At 47.5% G+C, this 15,744-nt stretch overlaps 1 protein-coding gene across 1 annotated transcript in view; it reads left to right on the top strand.

Annotated features, from left to right (window-relative positions):
* Positions 1-8,181, top strand: part of SUSD5 (sushi domain containing 5) — a 61,969-nt gene extending 53,788 nt beyond the window's left edge. The window contains exon 5 of the mRNA XM_044254846.1: positions 6,133-8,181. Coding sequence (XP_044110781.1) covers positions 6,133-7,436 — 1,304 coding nt within the window. The 3' untranslated portion in view covers positions 7,437-8,181. The remainder of the gene's footprint in view (positions 1-6,132) is intronic.
* The last annotated feature ends 7,563 nt before the right edge of the window (positions 8,182-15,744 follow it).

The raw sequence follows: 15,744 nt of genomic DNA, 5'->3' as shown, positions 1-15,744 counted from the left end.
TGCCCTTCTCTCATCTGCTCCAGAAACTCCTGTTTCTCCTCTGATAACCAGTTTTGTTGTAAAATATTATGTCCTTCTCCATGCATGGTGGTTGTTTGTAAAAACTTCCTCCTGACGTTTAATATAGCTTCCACATTTTAAAAAATTCATATTCAACAAGCCTAGTTGTGTGTCTGTGCACACACACACATACTTTAAAAAATGTGGAGTTTTCTCATTCTGAAAGGTTTAGGGTAAAGAAAATATGTGATGCTGTTTCAGCTGCAACATTTGAATATTTTCAAGCCTGGCATATAATCCATCTTAATGGTAAGGTCATCTTTGCTTCTGCCCCTGGTGATATAGTCAAGTGGTCTGGAATGTGAGCAGTGAGATAAGAAAGAGAAAGCAGAGCAGAGGGAGGGGCCGTCAGAAGAACAAGCGTGTGGAACTGCAGCTGAGGAAATGGAATCAGGGTTTGGGCAGAAGACAAGGGAAGAAGCCCCGGAGGAGGTTTCAGAGATGAGTCAAGGCAACAATTAGCTTGAAGGACTGGAAGATTCTGAGTATCCCTCAGCCACACTTTTTGGCTATTGCTTGTTTGTATCGAGTTCTATTCACCACAGGCCACCTCAGGGCTGGCGTCTGCTGGGATTGTAAGGTGATGGCTGTGAGGACCATGAGAGAACACGTCCACCCACCACCCGCCTTCACGCGGGCCCCCTGCCAGCTTTCACGCTGGCAGAACTCTGCAAACATGGGTTTCTTTAGCTCTTAAACCCACCGGTCAGTGAGCTCCAGCAGACAACCTGAAAGAAAATAAACACAGTGTCAGAATTTAACCACAAGTGACCAAAGTTCCATGGAATGAAACAGAACTTTTTGTGGGCTCTCAATAGTTTGGTGTCTTGAGCTACAATGAGGCAACCAAGAAATACTCCCTAGTAAAATAATGTGTGGTAAGAGGCCCTCCATTGCAGATCGTGCATGAGGTAATAGCCTGTGATTTCAAGTGGGGGAAAGCTTCTTGAGGAAAAATGGTCTTGGAGAGAGCTGCTTCCTGCCTTTCCCCATCGTGAAAGGGGGATGTGTTCTAACTGAGGACACAGGAGTATTCATCCCCCACTTGGGAGACAACTGACGTATGTATATTGTTTTGCAAACATATTAATTTTTTTCCGCAATGCCATAAAAGACAGTCTGGTTTTTTTTAATAAAAACAAGATGGATACAGCAGATTTGAGGCAAAGATGACCTGTAAGATGTGTGAAATGCCAAGTTTCTTTGCATTAGGGCTAAATCTTGGTGGAGTGGGCTCGCTTCCCTGCTTCACGACAATGAATCTGCTAGCAGTGGGGAGGGAGTTCTCCTGGGGCGTCCTTTCACAATGGTGGGTGCAGGGGCAGCACGGAAGGGCTGGGAGGGGAACAGGTGTTCTCATGGGCCAGGCTGTGCACTGAGTCATGCTCACCTGCGTGTGAAAGGTGAGTATGTATAGGTGTTGCTCTCCCATGTGTATGTCTGTATTCAAGTAGCACTTCAAGGGTGGCATCTTTCAGGGGTGTTCTAAGAGTCTATGTTATGTGTCATTAACTCCTCAGAGACTGGAAATGAGCCCAAAGTCCTCTTGTGTTCTGAGCCCTGTGTTCCTGGCACTAGAACTTAGCTCTGAGCCATTTTGAGGCAGGGATCAGGAGAGTCTTGGGAGCTGAGAAGGTGTTCCTTCCTGTTTCTCCCCGTGCCCGTTAATCTTTCACTCATTCAAAAATACCTATAAGAACACCTATAATGGACTGGGCTGAGGATACAGTTCAGCTGTAGGGATACAGTGACTTGGTCCCTGTCCTCGAGCCAGCTCAGGGCTATCATGTCAGTTTTCTCTGCATAATAAACCACCCCCCAAAATGTAATGGCATAAACAACACTCATTTATTTGGGTACAATTTTCTGTGTAAGCTGTCTGGGCTGGGCTTACCTGGCTTGTTCTTCTTCTTCTGCCTTTGACCAGGCTCACTCACGTGCATGTGGTCCTCCCCCAGGTTGATGAAGCTGATCGGTTTATGAGGTCTTCATTGGAACAGTTTGCCTCTCCTCCCCATGGCCTCTTATCCCTCAGTAGGCTGTCCTAGGCTCACTCACATGGCAGCTGGCAGGATGCAGAGAAAGAAAGAGTGAGCATATGAGACTTTGACTTTATTCTGTGGGTCAAAGCAAGTGACAAGCCAACCCCAATTTGAGAGCAGGAAAAAGAGACACCGCTTCTTGAAGGGAAGAGTTGCACAGTCACATTGCAAAAGGACTCGATGCAGGAAAGAGTGGAGAATTGTGGCCATTCTTGTGATCACCCTACTGCAGTCCATCAGCACACACATGTTCAAGCAAACAGTATAACCACATTAAGGTCAGAGAGTAAGTAATGGCCTTCTTAAATGACCAGCTGGTTTCAGTATGACTTGGTTCTTATTTTAGAGAAAAGTTGTGTTGTAGTGACCTTTATTTCATTTTGTTGTGTTTTTAAGAAAAGACGGTACTTAAGTGCCAAAACTAGTCTTTATTCAGCAGGATGGGTGAGAATTTGTGCATACAAACACATTGTGACTCAAGCTGGTAGGTCTCAGGACCATGGAATTCCATTCTGTATGCTCCACAAGGGCTGGGACTGCTTGTCCTGTTTCTCAGTGACCCAGAGCCCTCGCAGTGTCAGATGGAGAGTGGGCACTCGGGGAGGTTTGCTGAATGTCGGAATAGGTGACGGCAGTACTTGGAACGGCAGTGCCGTGGAGAATGAGGCATGATGACATAGCAATGAGTGTGTAGGGGGCCACCCACCCAAACCCTGGGGACCTGTGCTGGAATTCTGTGATGCTCCTAAGCATGGCTCTGCCATCGGTGTGGCTTTTGTCTGGGGACTGTGAACAGGGCATCATGGCCTAGAAGGGTCCCCTGAAGTAATTACTAGGCCATTCCTTCCTCCCTCCCTTCTTTCCTTCCTGATTTTAATCTCTACACCCAAAGTGGGGCTCAAGCTCACAACCCTGAGATCAAGAGTTGTGTGGCCTAACAACTGAGCCAGCCAGGAGCCCCTCGCCTATCTTTTTCTAGGCATAAAACATGACATGCATTTTACATTTATCAGAGATGTTTGTTTGCTATCCACTGTTTTTGCATTTTTGACTGAAGACACAAAGTGCATGGGCTTAAATTTTAGGAGATCAGAAAGGACTTTTTAAATTTATTTATAACTCGCATTCAGAAAGCAAAATACGGAGTCTTGTAAGAAATAAGCCATATGCCCACTAATCCACTAATCCACTTTCAGAGCCCAGGAATGTACCACATGACACCCAGCACTGTCCCTGGTTTTGCATTTGTGCTTTCCAAGTTGCAGAGTGAAGTGGCAAAAGACTACTAAGATCTATTTCTTCCCATAGAACACTTCTCACACCAACAACCAGTTCTCCAAGTCTCTGGACACCAGCTGGGTGTCCTACAATGTAATTCAATGCTAACATTAACTGCTCAGAGTTAGTGAGCCCCACAGGTTAGGGGCTCCGTCCCACAAGACTGATCCCACTTCAGACACCAATCCTCCATCCTGAGCCTCCTGTATTTCTGACCAAAAAGTTCTAAATTGGGGATTCTCATGCCCATCCTCTCAGGTGTATTGCTTTGCTAGAAAGGCTCACAGAACTTAGGAAAGTCCTTTTCTCACCATTACCAATTATTATAGGGGATATTATAAAGAATACAGATGAATAACTGGAGGTAGAGATATAAAGGGCAAGGTCTGGAAGGATCCCAAGTACAGGAGCTTCTGTCCCCGTGAAATTGAATTGAGCTACCCTCCCAGGATGTGGATACATTCACCAACCTAGAAGCTCTTTGCACCCAGTAGTTTAGGGGTTTTATGGAGGTTTCATTATTTAAGCACAATTGATTGATTCAATAAGGGCCATTGGTGATGGAGTCCACCCACTTCCCCCTCCTCAGAAGTCAGAGGCTGGGGCCTCAGTTTCCCACCCTCTGATTGGTTGGTTCCTCTGGCAACCAGCCACCATCCAGATGTCATCTAGGGGTGACTTCATTAGCATAAAGTCAGGTAAGATTGAAAGGAGCTTCTTATGAATAACAAAAGATGTGATCTCACCCCTGTTGCTTAGGAAATTCCAAGGGTTTTAGGAGCTGCCAGGAACCTGCCAGGAACCAGGGACAAAGACTAAACATATACTTCTTACTATACTGCAATGTCATAGGGAGCCTTTCTGTTTTAATAACTATGACTTCCATTAGGACTTGACTTTCAAAGATCACTGAGAGTAGGGAAAGCCCAGTGGGCTGCTCTCTTCCGAGGACACAGCTCCTTGAGCCTTCCTGACCTGCTGTCCTAACATTCTGGTCCCCTATCTATGGAGCCTTTTGTTCATTCTTACTTGGCTGGATTTAAAATATTTCACAATATAATCTCATGAAGTCTTACAAAGAGAAAATCGTGTTTTAAAAGATATGTTTTTACCTAACATAAAAACAGAATCGTAAGGGAACAGATGAATTATCAGAAAAGAAACACTACACAGGTCAAGTAGAATGTTGCCAGTATCCCCAAAGCCCTGCGCGTCCCCAGACTTAGTCTTTACCCCTTCTCTCCATCCACCAACCTGACTTTTAACGTCATAGATTAGCTTTGACTACTTTTGCACTATTTTGCACTTTATGTAAATTGAATCACACAAAGTGTGTTCTTTTGTGCCTGGCTTCTTTTCCTCCACATTTTGACTGTGAGATTCATCTATGTCCTTGTCAGAAGTAATGGTTGGTTCATTTTCATTGATGTACAGATATTCCTTTTACAAATATGCTATGATTTGTATCAGTTTTGCAGTTTATAGACATTTGAATTGTTTCCAGGTTTGGGTTATTAGGAACATTCATGTGCATGTCCTTTGATGCCCAAACACTAGATATCATCAGTTAACACTAGATATTGTAAGTCTGCTTACTTTTAGCCGTTGTGGTGCTATGGAATGGCATACTTTTATGCCTGTAGTTAGCATATCTCTATTACTAATAAGGTTGGGCATCTGTACACATTTTTAATGACTACTTAGGTGTCTTTTTTGTTATGCGCCAATTCAAGTATCTTGCCAGATATGGCTTATCTGCCTTCTTAGTATTGACTTGTAGGAGGAGTTCTTTATGAATTCTAGATAGGAATCCCTTGAAAATCGTATGTGTCACAAATATCTTCAAGTCTGTGGCTTGCATTTTAACTCTTTTCATGAGTTTACAAGTTCCTAAAGTTAACATAATCCAATTATCTATCCTTGGGCCAATACCATGGTCTTATTTATTTATTTATTCAAGATTTTTACTTATTTATTTGAGAGAGAGCCAGTAAGAGGAAGCATGAGAGGGGAGAAGGTCAGAGGGAGAAGCAGACTCCCCATGGAGCCGGGAGCCCAATGTGGGACTGGATTCCGGGACTCCGGGATCATGACCTGAGCCGAAGGAAGTTGCTTCCTGAGCCACCCAAGCACCCCAATACCATGGTCTTAAAAAGTATTCCAGTTTTAGAGTAAATCTTGAAATTTTGTAGATTTCAAGAGATCTTGGTTCTTTGCATTATCATAAGTTTTAGCATCAGCTTGTCAATGCCTGAGATTTTTATTATGGTTGTATTAAGTCTGGAGAGATCAATTTGGATGGAGTTGACAGCTTAACAATTTTATATCCCTTCATTTAGTGAGGTCTTTAATTTTGCTTGGCAATATTCCATACCACTCTACATTCAAGTCTTGCACATCTTTTGTTAGCTTTTTTCCCAGGTGTTTGGTTTTTCTAATGCTATGGCAAATGGTGTTTTTAAAAAATTTTTGTTGCTGAATATTGCTGGTATACAGAAATACAGTTGGTATTTTACATTGACAATAAACCCCATGTCCTTGATAAACCCATGTATGAATTGCAACAGTTTATAGTTAGAGTCTTTGGGTTTGTTTGTGATACACAGTCATAGCATCTGTGAATGACAGCTTTATTTCATCTAGAACAGATGGACTAGAACAGTCCTTATCCTTTTTATTTCCTTTTCTTGTGTTCTACTCTCCTGGCTCTGTAACCTTGGACCTAATGAAGTTTTTCCTTCTCCCCTTCCAGATGTGGCTGAGGCACATATTGACTATGAGGATAATTTCCCAGATGACAGATCCATGTCCTTTAGAGAGCTCATGGAGGATTCCCGGACGGAGGCAGAAGAAGACAGAAGTCCGGGAGAGGCCCCTGAGGAGGTTTCAAAACAGGACCGTCTGGTCTCCATTTCTGTGGGGAGAGAAAGCATAGCCCAGGATACAGCCTTTGTGCCAACTACAGGCTTGTCCATCGCGGGAAGCAGTGTCCCCACAGACTCTCCAGGACCGCAGCTAAACCAGAAGTACTTGTTCTGGTTTCCTGCTGAGAATTTTCACAAGCCTGGGCTGCAGAAGGAGATGAATGATGGCTCCAAAAAGCAGTTTCTGGCTAGAGACAACCATAGTAGCCTAACAGCAGCTCTGGGTGAGCCTGAAGCCAAGGTGATCTATAGCAGCACTCATGGTCCCTCGGGACCATTTCTGGGCAGGACTGACAGCAAGACCGGGGACCCAATGGTGAGCAGCAGTGATGAGTCCTGGTTAGATGGTTACCCTGTGACGGATGGGGCTTGGAGGAAGATAGAGGCAGAAGAGGAGGAAGAGGAGGAAGATGGGGACAAGGGAGATGGGTCAGTAGGGCTGGAAGAAAGAGTTCCAGTTACTCTTAATCAGCCCATTCCTGTCGAAGTTAAGAACCCTAGGAATACCTCCTTCACACCAAGTGAGGACATGACCCATAGTTCAGTTCTTCCATCTCAAACACTAGATGTAGAAGCTTTGGCTCTCAGACCCCGAAATGTGTCTGAAACTGAGAGTCCCAGCATGGGAGATGGTGACTTGACCAGGTACCAGTCAACTGTTCCTTGGAGCTTTGCCACAGAGACGTCTCCCATGGCCACACTACCCTATGAACTCCCCAGCTCTACCCTGAGGACAGTGACAACTGCTGTCCAACAGTTGCCAAATCACAGTCCCTCAACTGTCATGGCAGCCAGCCAGACTCCAGGGGAAACCATTGCTCCTGAGGTCCAGGATAGTTTCCCATACCTACTGTCTGAGGACTTCTTGGGACAGGAAAGCCCTGGCCCAGGTGCAAGCGAGGAGCTTCTTCCAACTGTGGAATCGTGTGTAGGGGATGGGTGTCCCAGCCTCAGCAGGGGCCCTGTCATTGCCACCGTTGTCACCGTCCTATGTCTGCTGCTGCTCCTGGCAGGCGTGGGGGCCGTGTGGGGCCACCGTAAGTGCCAACACAAGAGCTCCGTGTACAAGCTGAACATTGGCCAGCGGCAGGCTCGGCACTACCACCAGCAGATTGAGATGGAGAAGGTCTAGCCACCTTCAGAGCAGGCTCTCCCAAAGCCACTTAGGAGGAAAGGAAACTGTGCCACGTCTCACTGATAAACACTGATACTTCACTAGAGCATGAAACAGGTGGGTTAGGACTCATCTCTTTTTTTCTGAGGTCCTTGTTCTGAAGGCCGAGAAGCATCTCTGGAGGCACCTGGTAGGACAAGTAGGCTTTGGTGGCATCATCACACGCATCAGTATCTACTTAACCAAATCTCCTGGAATGTACTGTGCTGATCCCAGACCTGTGCTCAGGCCCCAATTCCAGTGTGAGCTCAAAACTCACCTCTCACTTCATCATGCTCTTGTCTTCTTTCCCTTGTTTTAAGAAAAAAAGATGAATCACTCCATGACCGAAATTTTTAGAAAAAGTGTGATAAACTGAGCACTTGAGAGCAGTGTTATTTAGGGTAGAGATATTTAATCACTGGACGTGGGGCATAGAAAAAATAATGGATTATTGCCTTTTAATGTTGTGACTTTGTGAGGGCAAATGAGCCAAGAATCAGGACAGAGTCTAGAAGCTTTTGGTTTCTTTTGAATTGTTGAAATTGGAGGGCGGGGAAAAAAAATCTGAGAGAATTTAGGACTGATGCTTTGTTGCAGGGAGAGGGAAGTGAAGGGAGTAGCAAGACACATCCACTTCGTTCCCTCCATTTTATAGGACAGACCATTTTTTTTTAAAGCACGTGATTAGTTTTGGGGCCCCTGAGTGTCTTCATCGGTTAGGCACCAGCTCTTGATTTCGGCTCAGGTCATGACCCCTAGGTCCTGGGATAGAACCCCATGTCGGGTTCTGTGTTCAGCATGGGGTCTGCCTGAGCATTTTCTCTCTGTCCCTCTCACATGAGTAAATAAACACATGCTCTCTTTCTCTCTCTCCCAAATGAATAAACAAATCTTTTTTAAAATAAGAGAAAAAAAATTAATAAATGGTTAGTTTTGTACAAGTAAGCGCCATTTCTTCTTGGAAGCAGTGGACTAACTGTCTGACCAGACTCTGCCTAAGACTGTCAGAATTTTTTGTTGAACTAACCAAACTCAGTTCTTGGCTTCCTCTCTCAGGATTAACCATTTCTCTGAACCCAAGTAAGAGGGAGGAAAATACTGTACCGAAGTAAGATGGGAGGAAAATACTGTTTTAAGAGGGCCGAGGACTGCAATATCAAGTATGGGTACCTATCTGATGGGAAAGCAGAGGAATTAAAAAGGAACAGGAAATGCTCTGTGCGGACTCTCCTGCACTCTGTTGTGGCAATCAGGAGCACCATGGGATCATCATGAGCCCAGGATGGACTCCTCCTGGCTGTTGAGCAACCCACGTCATAGTATCCACATCATCTTGGGATGACTCAGCACGTTTATGACGGGTTTTCAGAGCACAAGCCTCAGACCTGCGGTCTCAACTCAGCCCCCAGCAGAAGACGTGGAGGCGGGGCTGTGCTGTGCGGAGCCCTCCAGGTGATCCTAAAGCACACTCAAGTTTGGGAACCGTTGCTTTGCCGTATCAGTCGTGAGCTTTGAGCCAGTGGAGGCTCTAAAGGCACAGACGATGAGTAACCCCCCTGGCTGGCCTTGCCCAGAAGCCAGGCATCGCTGCATGCACCTGCAGCAGTCTTGGACGCTGCTGTCTCCAATGGGCTTGGGTGCATTGGCACAGAAACGAAACACATTATCTTTTTACAACATGAATCACTTTCTTAGAAAGAGTCTTCAGTGGTGAAAAGTGATGAAGCCTGTACCTTGATTTGGAGACACTAGGTGTCTATGTGGTTGTGTGGGGCATGAGAGAAATCCTGATCTTTACAATTGAAAAGTTGCTGGTGGTGTTTGACCTAAGGGAAAAGGAATTTGCATAACATGCTTTCCACCCTGCCACCTCTTTCTGGTGCAAGCTTTGGGAAAAATGATAGGCTAAGTAGCTATAAAGGCAGTGCTGCAAACTCAAAGACCCTAGTCCCCTACTACTAGGGTGGAAGGAAGGCCTGAAACTACGGGACGGACTACCTCTGTGTCAGGTGAAGTCTAGAACAGGACAGAAACACTTCCTGCATGCAGCCAAAGCAAAACACGGCCGAATAGATGCCAGAAACTGTAGATATTTATAAATTAGATTCTTTTCTAATCTATGACAAGATAACTTTTCTATTTTTAACTAGATAAAATAACCTCCATCTCAGCATTGGGATTGTGTTATTCGACTGTTATTATGTAATAACCCAAGAACACTGACTTAATACCAGCACAAAAATAGGTAATGGTAATACCAATGTATTAATAAATTTATTACAGACACATTAGTACATGAAAGTATATTATTCTGTAGACAAGAACTACATGAAAATAAACCCAACACGTCAGTTTCTAAGTTTTTATGGATTCTCTGTCATCTAAATTAATGTTTTAGGATCTAAAAATGCATATGGAAAGGGATGATGAAAACATTAGTAAATGTAAGTTACATGTCAGCATGCCTGTCTTGAAACTGGTAACCATTGAACGTTCATGAAAATTGAGGTTTGGATGGTCCATTAACACAAAGCTTCTGAGATCTTTAAAATAAATAATTATTTCCCACAAATGGTTGCTAAATGTATTTTATATTTGGGTTACCTCATGATGGTTTAAAAAGAAAAATGTTCTCTAGTAATCTCGAAATCCATGTCTCCATTTTTGCTCTAAGACCACCCTCTTGGAGTCTCTACCGTCTTGCAGCAGGCTTTCAAGGACTCCTCACAGCTCTTGCCCCTCCTCCTGCCCCCCGCTTCCTCTTCCTCACTTAACTGGGAGACCAAGCCCTTCACTACAACAGGAAGGCCTAGATAGACGCTCAGTGTGGTTCCTGGGATCTTGCTAGAAATGCAGAATCCCAGGCCCCACCCCAGGCCTACAGACTCAAACTCCGCATTTAACAGGGTGCGTAGGTGATGGGTGTGCAGGGGTGTGCAGGGCAGAGAGCCCAGAGTGGCTTACCCTCCTTCTCCTGATTGGACACTCAAAGGGATGATTCAAGAGTGTCAGACGTGGAGACCAGTCATAAAAGCATGGGCAGGGTTAACAGAAACATCCAGGAGTGCTGGAGGGCTCTTAGGGGACTGGAGGAGAGCACGATGACAGGAGCAACTCTTCAGGACAAAACCTCTGGCCTCAAGGAAAGCACAGCCACTGTCCGACGGTGGCCTGAAGGAAGCAGGGTTCACCCTGCAATCTCTCGCCACCTCGTCCCAGTGGGAACCCAAAGTCAGAGGGTGAGGGAGCCCAGGGAATGTCGACAGCTGGGGTGCAGGGCAGGCTGAGAAGGAGATTTGGAGAGATCAATGGAGAGATGCAGCTCAGAGAACATTGGCACCAGTCCCGTCTGCCTTTTGTCCCCTTTTAATTATGCAACCTCCAGGAGACCATACGTGCCTTCCAAGTTTGTCAATGTCACGGACACTGTGGTGCCCCACCCAGAACCCCTTCACTCTTCCCGGGAACCCATACTCCAGCCACCCAGAAGGTTGGCTGCTAAAACGCCCAAAAAATGCCTCCTCCAGAGGATGGCCATCGGCCTGATGGGAGTTCCTCCCCCAGGAGTCAGACCCACCCTGGCATCCCCAGGGAAGCATGCAGCTCTGACTGGCACCGGCATACCTGAGGCCTGCCTCCCTGCCCGCAGCGGGGACAACCCTTGTTATCACTCGTGCTCCTGAGCTCCCGTGGAATCAGGCTGAGACTGGTTTCCCTCACACCCCCCCTGAAAGCATTTCATCCCACACAAGGCTTCCCAAGCTCTGGTTCCCTGCATCTCCGCTCCTCCTCAATCCATACCTCTCCACTGTATCCCGCAGATTCTTGGGCCAACTCGAACAAAACGCCCGTGTCCCCCACCTCTCTTGACAGGCCGCTGTTGGAACGCTCGAGGCCAGGCTTCCGCTGCTGTCCTGGCTGGTCCCTCACTCTTTGCACCTGCTTCCTCTGCCCTTTGTCTCCTTTCTTGCCCTTTACTGACATACAGAGAGTATGGAAGCTGTTAGCCATTGTACCTGAAGGTGTTTTGGTCCTTGTTTAAAACAGTACTTATTTTATCCTTCTTTGGTGTTGGCAGCAAGGGACCAGCTCTGCAGATCAAAAGCCAACCCCTGGCTCCCAAATGTTTTCCCAAGTGGGATGCCGATCTCTAACAGAGAACTTTGCTGGGAAGAGGAATGAGCCCCTGTCTCCTGGAAAGGCCCTCAGCCCACAAGACTAGCAAGGATCCCCTCCACTTAATAAGATCCCAGTGTCCCTGGGGCAAGTGTTCTGTTTTGTCAGATCACTGTCAGAAATCTCAGGGACCTGAGAAAACAGGGCTCCTTACAACATACATCCTCGAATGACGGGGTGTGGCTCGGTCCCACCTAGTAGATAAACAGTGGAAAATAAGCAAAATAAAACATTTAATGTGATTTTATTTTTTAAAAAAGTATTTGTTTTCAATGACTTTCCAAGTTCTCATTTCCTGTAAGAATGGGATTGTACATACGGCCCTAGCCAAGGGCGGGAAGGGGAGAGGGACGCTGGCAACGGTGTTTGTAGTCTGGCCTCCTGATTGCCACCTCAACTAGGCCTTCAACAGATACATCTTGTATCTGTTGGCCTAATTGTTTATTCTTTCTCACTCTTTTCTTATAAAATGAGGCACCATACTCTTACCTGTCAGCTCCAAGAGAATAGTGAGCCAACCTGCTCGTTCAAGCAACAAGCCACCAAAGCCAGATATGTGGGGGCAGTGAGAGGGGCTGTGGAGGTCTGGTTGCTCCCACACCGGCCCCAGGGGGAGAAGAGCCCCACTGTGGGGCACAAACCACAGCGCTCCTCGCTGGCTTCAGGAACAGGGGTGGATCACAAGGTGAAGCTGGGCTGTCCCAGTGTCTTCCCTGTTGGGGACACGCTACGGGGACAGGATGGGTTGGGGAACAGCCCTGACCCTGGCTGCAGGCACAGGAAGTCCTGTGCACAAAACCTTTGGCTGAGACCTATTTGAGGTTCCCTTTCCCTTTCCTCCGCCCCTTGTATATAGTTTAAACTCTTCACACTAGGTCATTCAGGCCTGCAGTCACCAGAAAAAAGGAGTCACTGTTTGGGCCATGGCAGCCGATCAAGCGTGCAGACAGCTGTGATGAAGGATTAGTTGTGGGTTCTTCTCCGGCCTCGCTGCAAACTGGGTTGCAGTTCCATGTGCAAACACTATTAAATGAGAATGTTTTCTCTGGCACTGGCCCACCTTTCCCCCACAGTTTCAGTATTGAATTAAAAAAAAAAAAACTGAAGTAGCTTAGGTTTATAGCTCACATTTAAAACTTAAAAACATTATTTCCATAAATGCTGGCAGGAACGGGCCGCTGTTTATCCCACCAGCAGTCATAATAAACCCTTCCCCACTGACAATCTAACAGATCATTTTCTGTTCGCCACTGAGTTTGGTTCAATAAAACGTCTGTGCTCTTAAAACTCCCTTAGTCAGGACTCCTAAAAGCAGCATTTCCCAAGGCAAGCCTTCGTGGCCAATGGACCGCATGGCTCTCTGTGGTCCCAGAGGTGCGCACAATGGGTTAGTGGCAGTCATCAGAAAGGCTCAGAACCCAGAAGTCCCAGCACACTGAACGTGGTGGTGTGTGCGACATTCCAGTTAGTCCCTTTTACATCCGCGCCGCACAAGCCTCCCCTTGGCGCTCCACTGCTAGCATAGTCTGAACATTAATGGGGCCACAGTGGGTGGCCTCTGCACCCTTCCTGGTGGGTGCTCCATCCCTGGCCGCCCAAGGGACAAGATGGCTGGACAGATCACTCCGTCCCCACTGCCTCCCTGCCAGGCTCCACGCTGATGGGTCAGAGGACAAGCAAGGCCGGGTCTGGAAACTCCCACAAAGCTTACAAATGTGTTTGTTTTTTCAAAAGACAGGCCCAATTCATGCTGAACCCATGAAGTCTCAATCCAGGAATCTTCTAGGCTCTTCCAAGAAACACGCTCAGGGAGGTGCTGGGTTAAGGTCGTTGAGTGCAGCCTGCGTACTGGGTTTCATGGTAGGTGTGGAGGAATCAGCCCACCCTTTTTTTTTTTTTTTTTAAGATTGGTTTGGTTTCCTTTGGAATAAAAAAGATCGGTATCTGGGTTCCACAGTCTTCCATCAAAGCAAAGGGCTGACTCTGTCGGCCATGCTGTTCCCAGGGCTTCTTCCAGGGGTATTGCTAGGACGGGGGTGGAGGTACTTTTCAGCGCCCCCCTAAATAAAGGCCAAGATCGGAGAGTGGATTAGGACCCCTCCCACCTCCACCACCACCATCACTCAACCCTGTGTGGAACCACATCACCCACCAAGGGCGCAGTCTAGGCTCAAGGAAGAGGACAAAATGGAAACTCTGCAGGGCACCCAGAGGTGGAGTGGGTCAGACACCCCCCCAGCCTGGTCCCCGTGGTGGTGTCCTTGGCTGTTCTCACACAGCTGGGAAGGACAGCTGCAGCCAAGCTTCCTCCCCAGGAAGCTAACCAGCTGCCAGGTGTACCGTCTCCACTGACTCGGGCATCCTGGGGCAGGGCGTCCACTCACTGGGGCCCCTCCACTTTAGAGTTCTGCCCTATGACTCTCCTCCCCACTGACTTCAAAAGGAAGTTTCTCTGGTGGAGTGGAGGGCAGGGGGAGAGAAGGAGGACCCAGTGTTCTAAGGGCAGAAGCTGGTAGGATCTGACCTGTCACTGGGCTGCAGGGTGCCCTGACTAGGGGCTGCTGGGGACGCCAGTGTGGCCACCACAGTGCCAATCACACAGGCCCCTTGGCCACACAGCCCCTGGGAGTGTTGGCTCTGTAAGAGGGCAGGTGCAGCCAAAGAGAGTAAGTAGCAGCCAATTGTGTTGAGTTGAGTGCCCCAGAAAGAGGACCCGGCAGAAGGATTCTTGTGCAGGTAAAGGAGGAAGTGGTCTTGGGATAAGGCGAGCAGAATGGCACTGAAGGACTAACAGAAGGGCCCAACTGCGTTCCCAGAGCTTGGAGTAGTGAGATGGGGGTGAGAGGGAAGACAGGAGTTTTGCACCCCCAAATATTCTTTAAAGACCCCAAACTCTATCTCCCTTCACTCCACACCACTGTAAAAAAAAAAAGTCCTGTCTCCCCAGTGCTGAGCCAGCCTCCTCCAGCCTCCATCCCTAGAGTCTCAACTCGGCTGGGCAGCTTGCTGGAGAAGGGAATAAGGTTGAAAAAAGAAACTCAGATTCCAAAACACCACTTTCCTGGGTTTCTCCAACCTCAAATGTGGCTCCTTTTCAGTGTCTTTGGTGGGTTTCTCATTTCCCAAAGAGCACCAGAGCTCTGTCCTTGGCCCTTTTCTCTTGCTTCTCAATACATACGTGCAGTCTGGGGGACCCCATCCGGGCTTATGGTTTTCCATACCATGTACATGCTGATGATTCAGCGGGGGCTTGGCATTCCTCCCAACCCCCCTTCACAGAGCCAGGACCCACATCCCCACTCCCAGCCCCTCACCATGCCCATCCACTGCCAGTGGTCACCGTCCTTCCAGAGAACTGCCCTCAGCTGACCGAGCTTCTTGCCTTCAAAGGTACCCCTTGCCCCCTACAGGACAGTCAGTAACTATGCTTGATGGAGGCCTTCACAAGTTTCCTCTGAATGTACCCCCAAAAGAAACCCATGTGTCTGGACCAGACTCTGTCAAAGACCTGATCTAGGGTGCTCAGGTTTTTATTTGCAGCCTGAACCTTCCATCCCAGCCTCAGAGAGCCTACTTTGCACCAAATTCCTTACTTACCACGCGCAACCAACTTCCCTATACTCAGTAATAGCAACTCCATCCTTCCCGTCACTTGGGCCAAAACCCTTTGAGGTCACTGTTAACCCCTCCTTCTCTTATGCTCCATATCCAATCTGTCACCAAATCCTACAGGCCCAGCTTTCAAAATAAGTCCAAGTCTGACCACTTCTCACCATCTCCATTGCGACAGCTCAGGTTCAAGCCAGCACTCCCTTTGCCTGATGTCCCGGCATCTGCCATTGGTCACAATATGGCAGCCAAGGCACTCCTCTCCCCAAACCTTCCAGTGGTTCCCATCTCACTCAGAGTAGGAGCCAGAGGCCTTACACTGGCCTAAGCCACCTGTCCTCTCTCCCACCTCTGTTACCTAATCTCCTTCCATTCTTCCCCTTGCCCATTCCTCTCCTTGGTCTCTTTGCTATTCCCCCAACACAGCGAGCATGTTGTCACGCATATGCTGTTCCCTCTGTCTGGAATGCTTTTCCCTGAGAACTGCTTCCTTAAAGTC

The sequence above is a fragment of the Neovison vison genome, chromosome 6 (assembly GCF_020171115.1).
Source record: "Neovison vison isolate M4711 chromosome 6, ASM_NN_V1, whole genome shotgun sequence".
Classification (NCBI taxonomy): domain Eukaryota; kingdom Metazoa; phylum Chordata; class Mammalia; order Carnivora; family Mustelidae; genus Neogale; species Neogale vison.
This window is presented reverse-complemented; position numbering and strand designations above follow the sequence as displayed.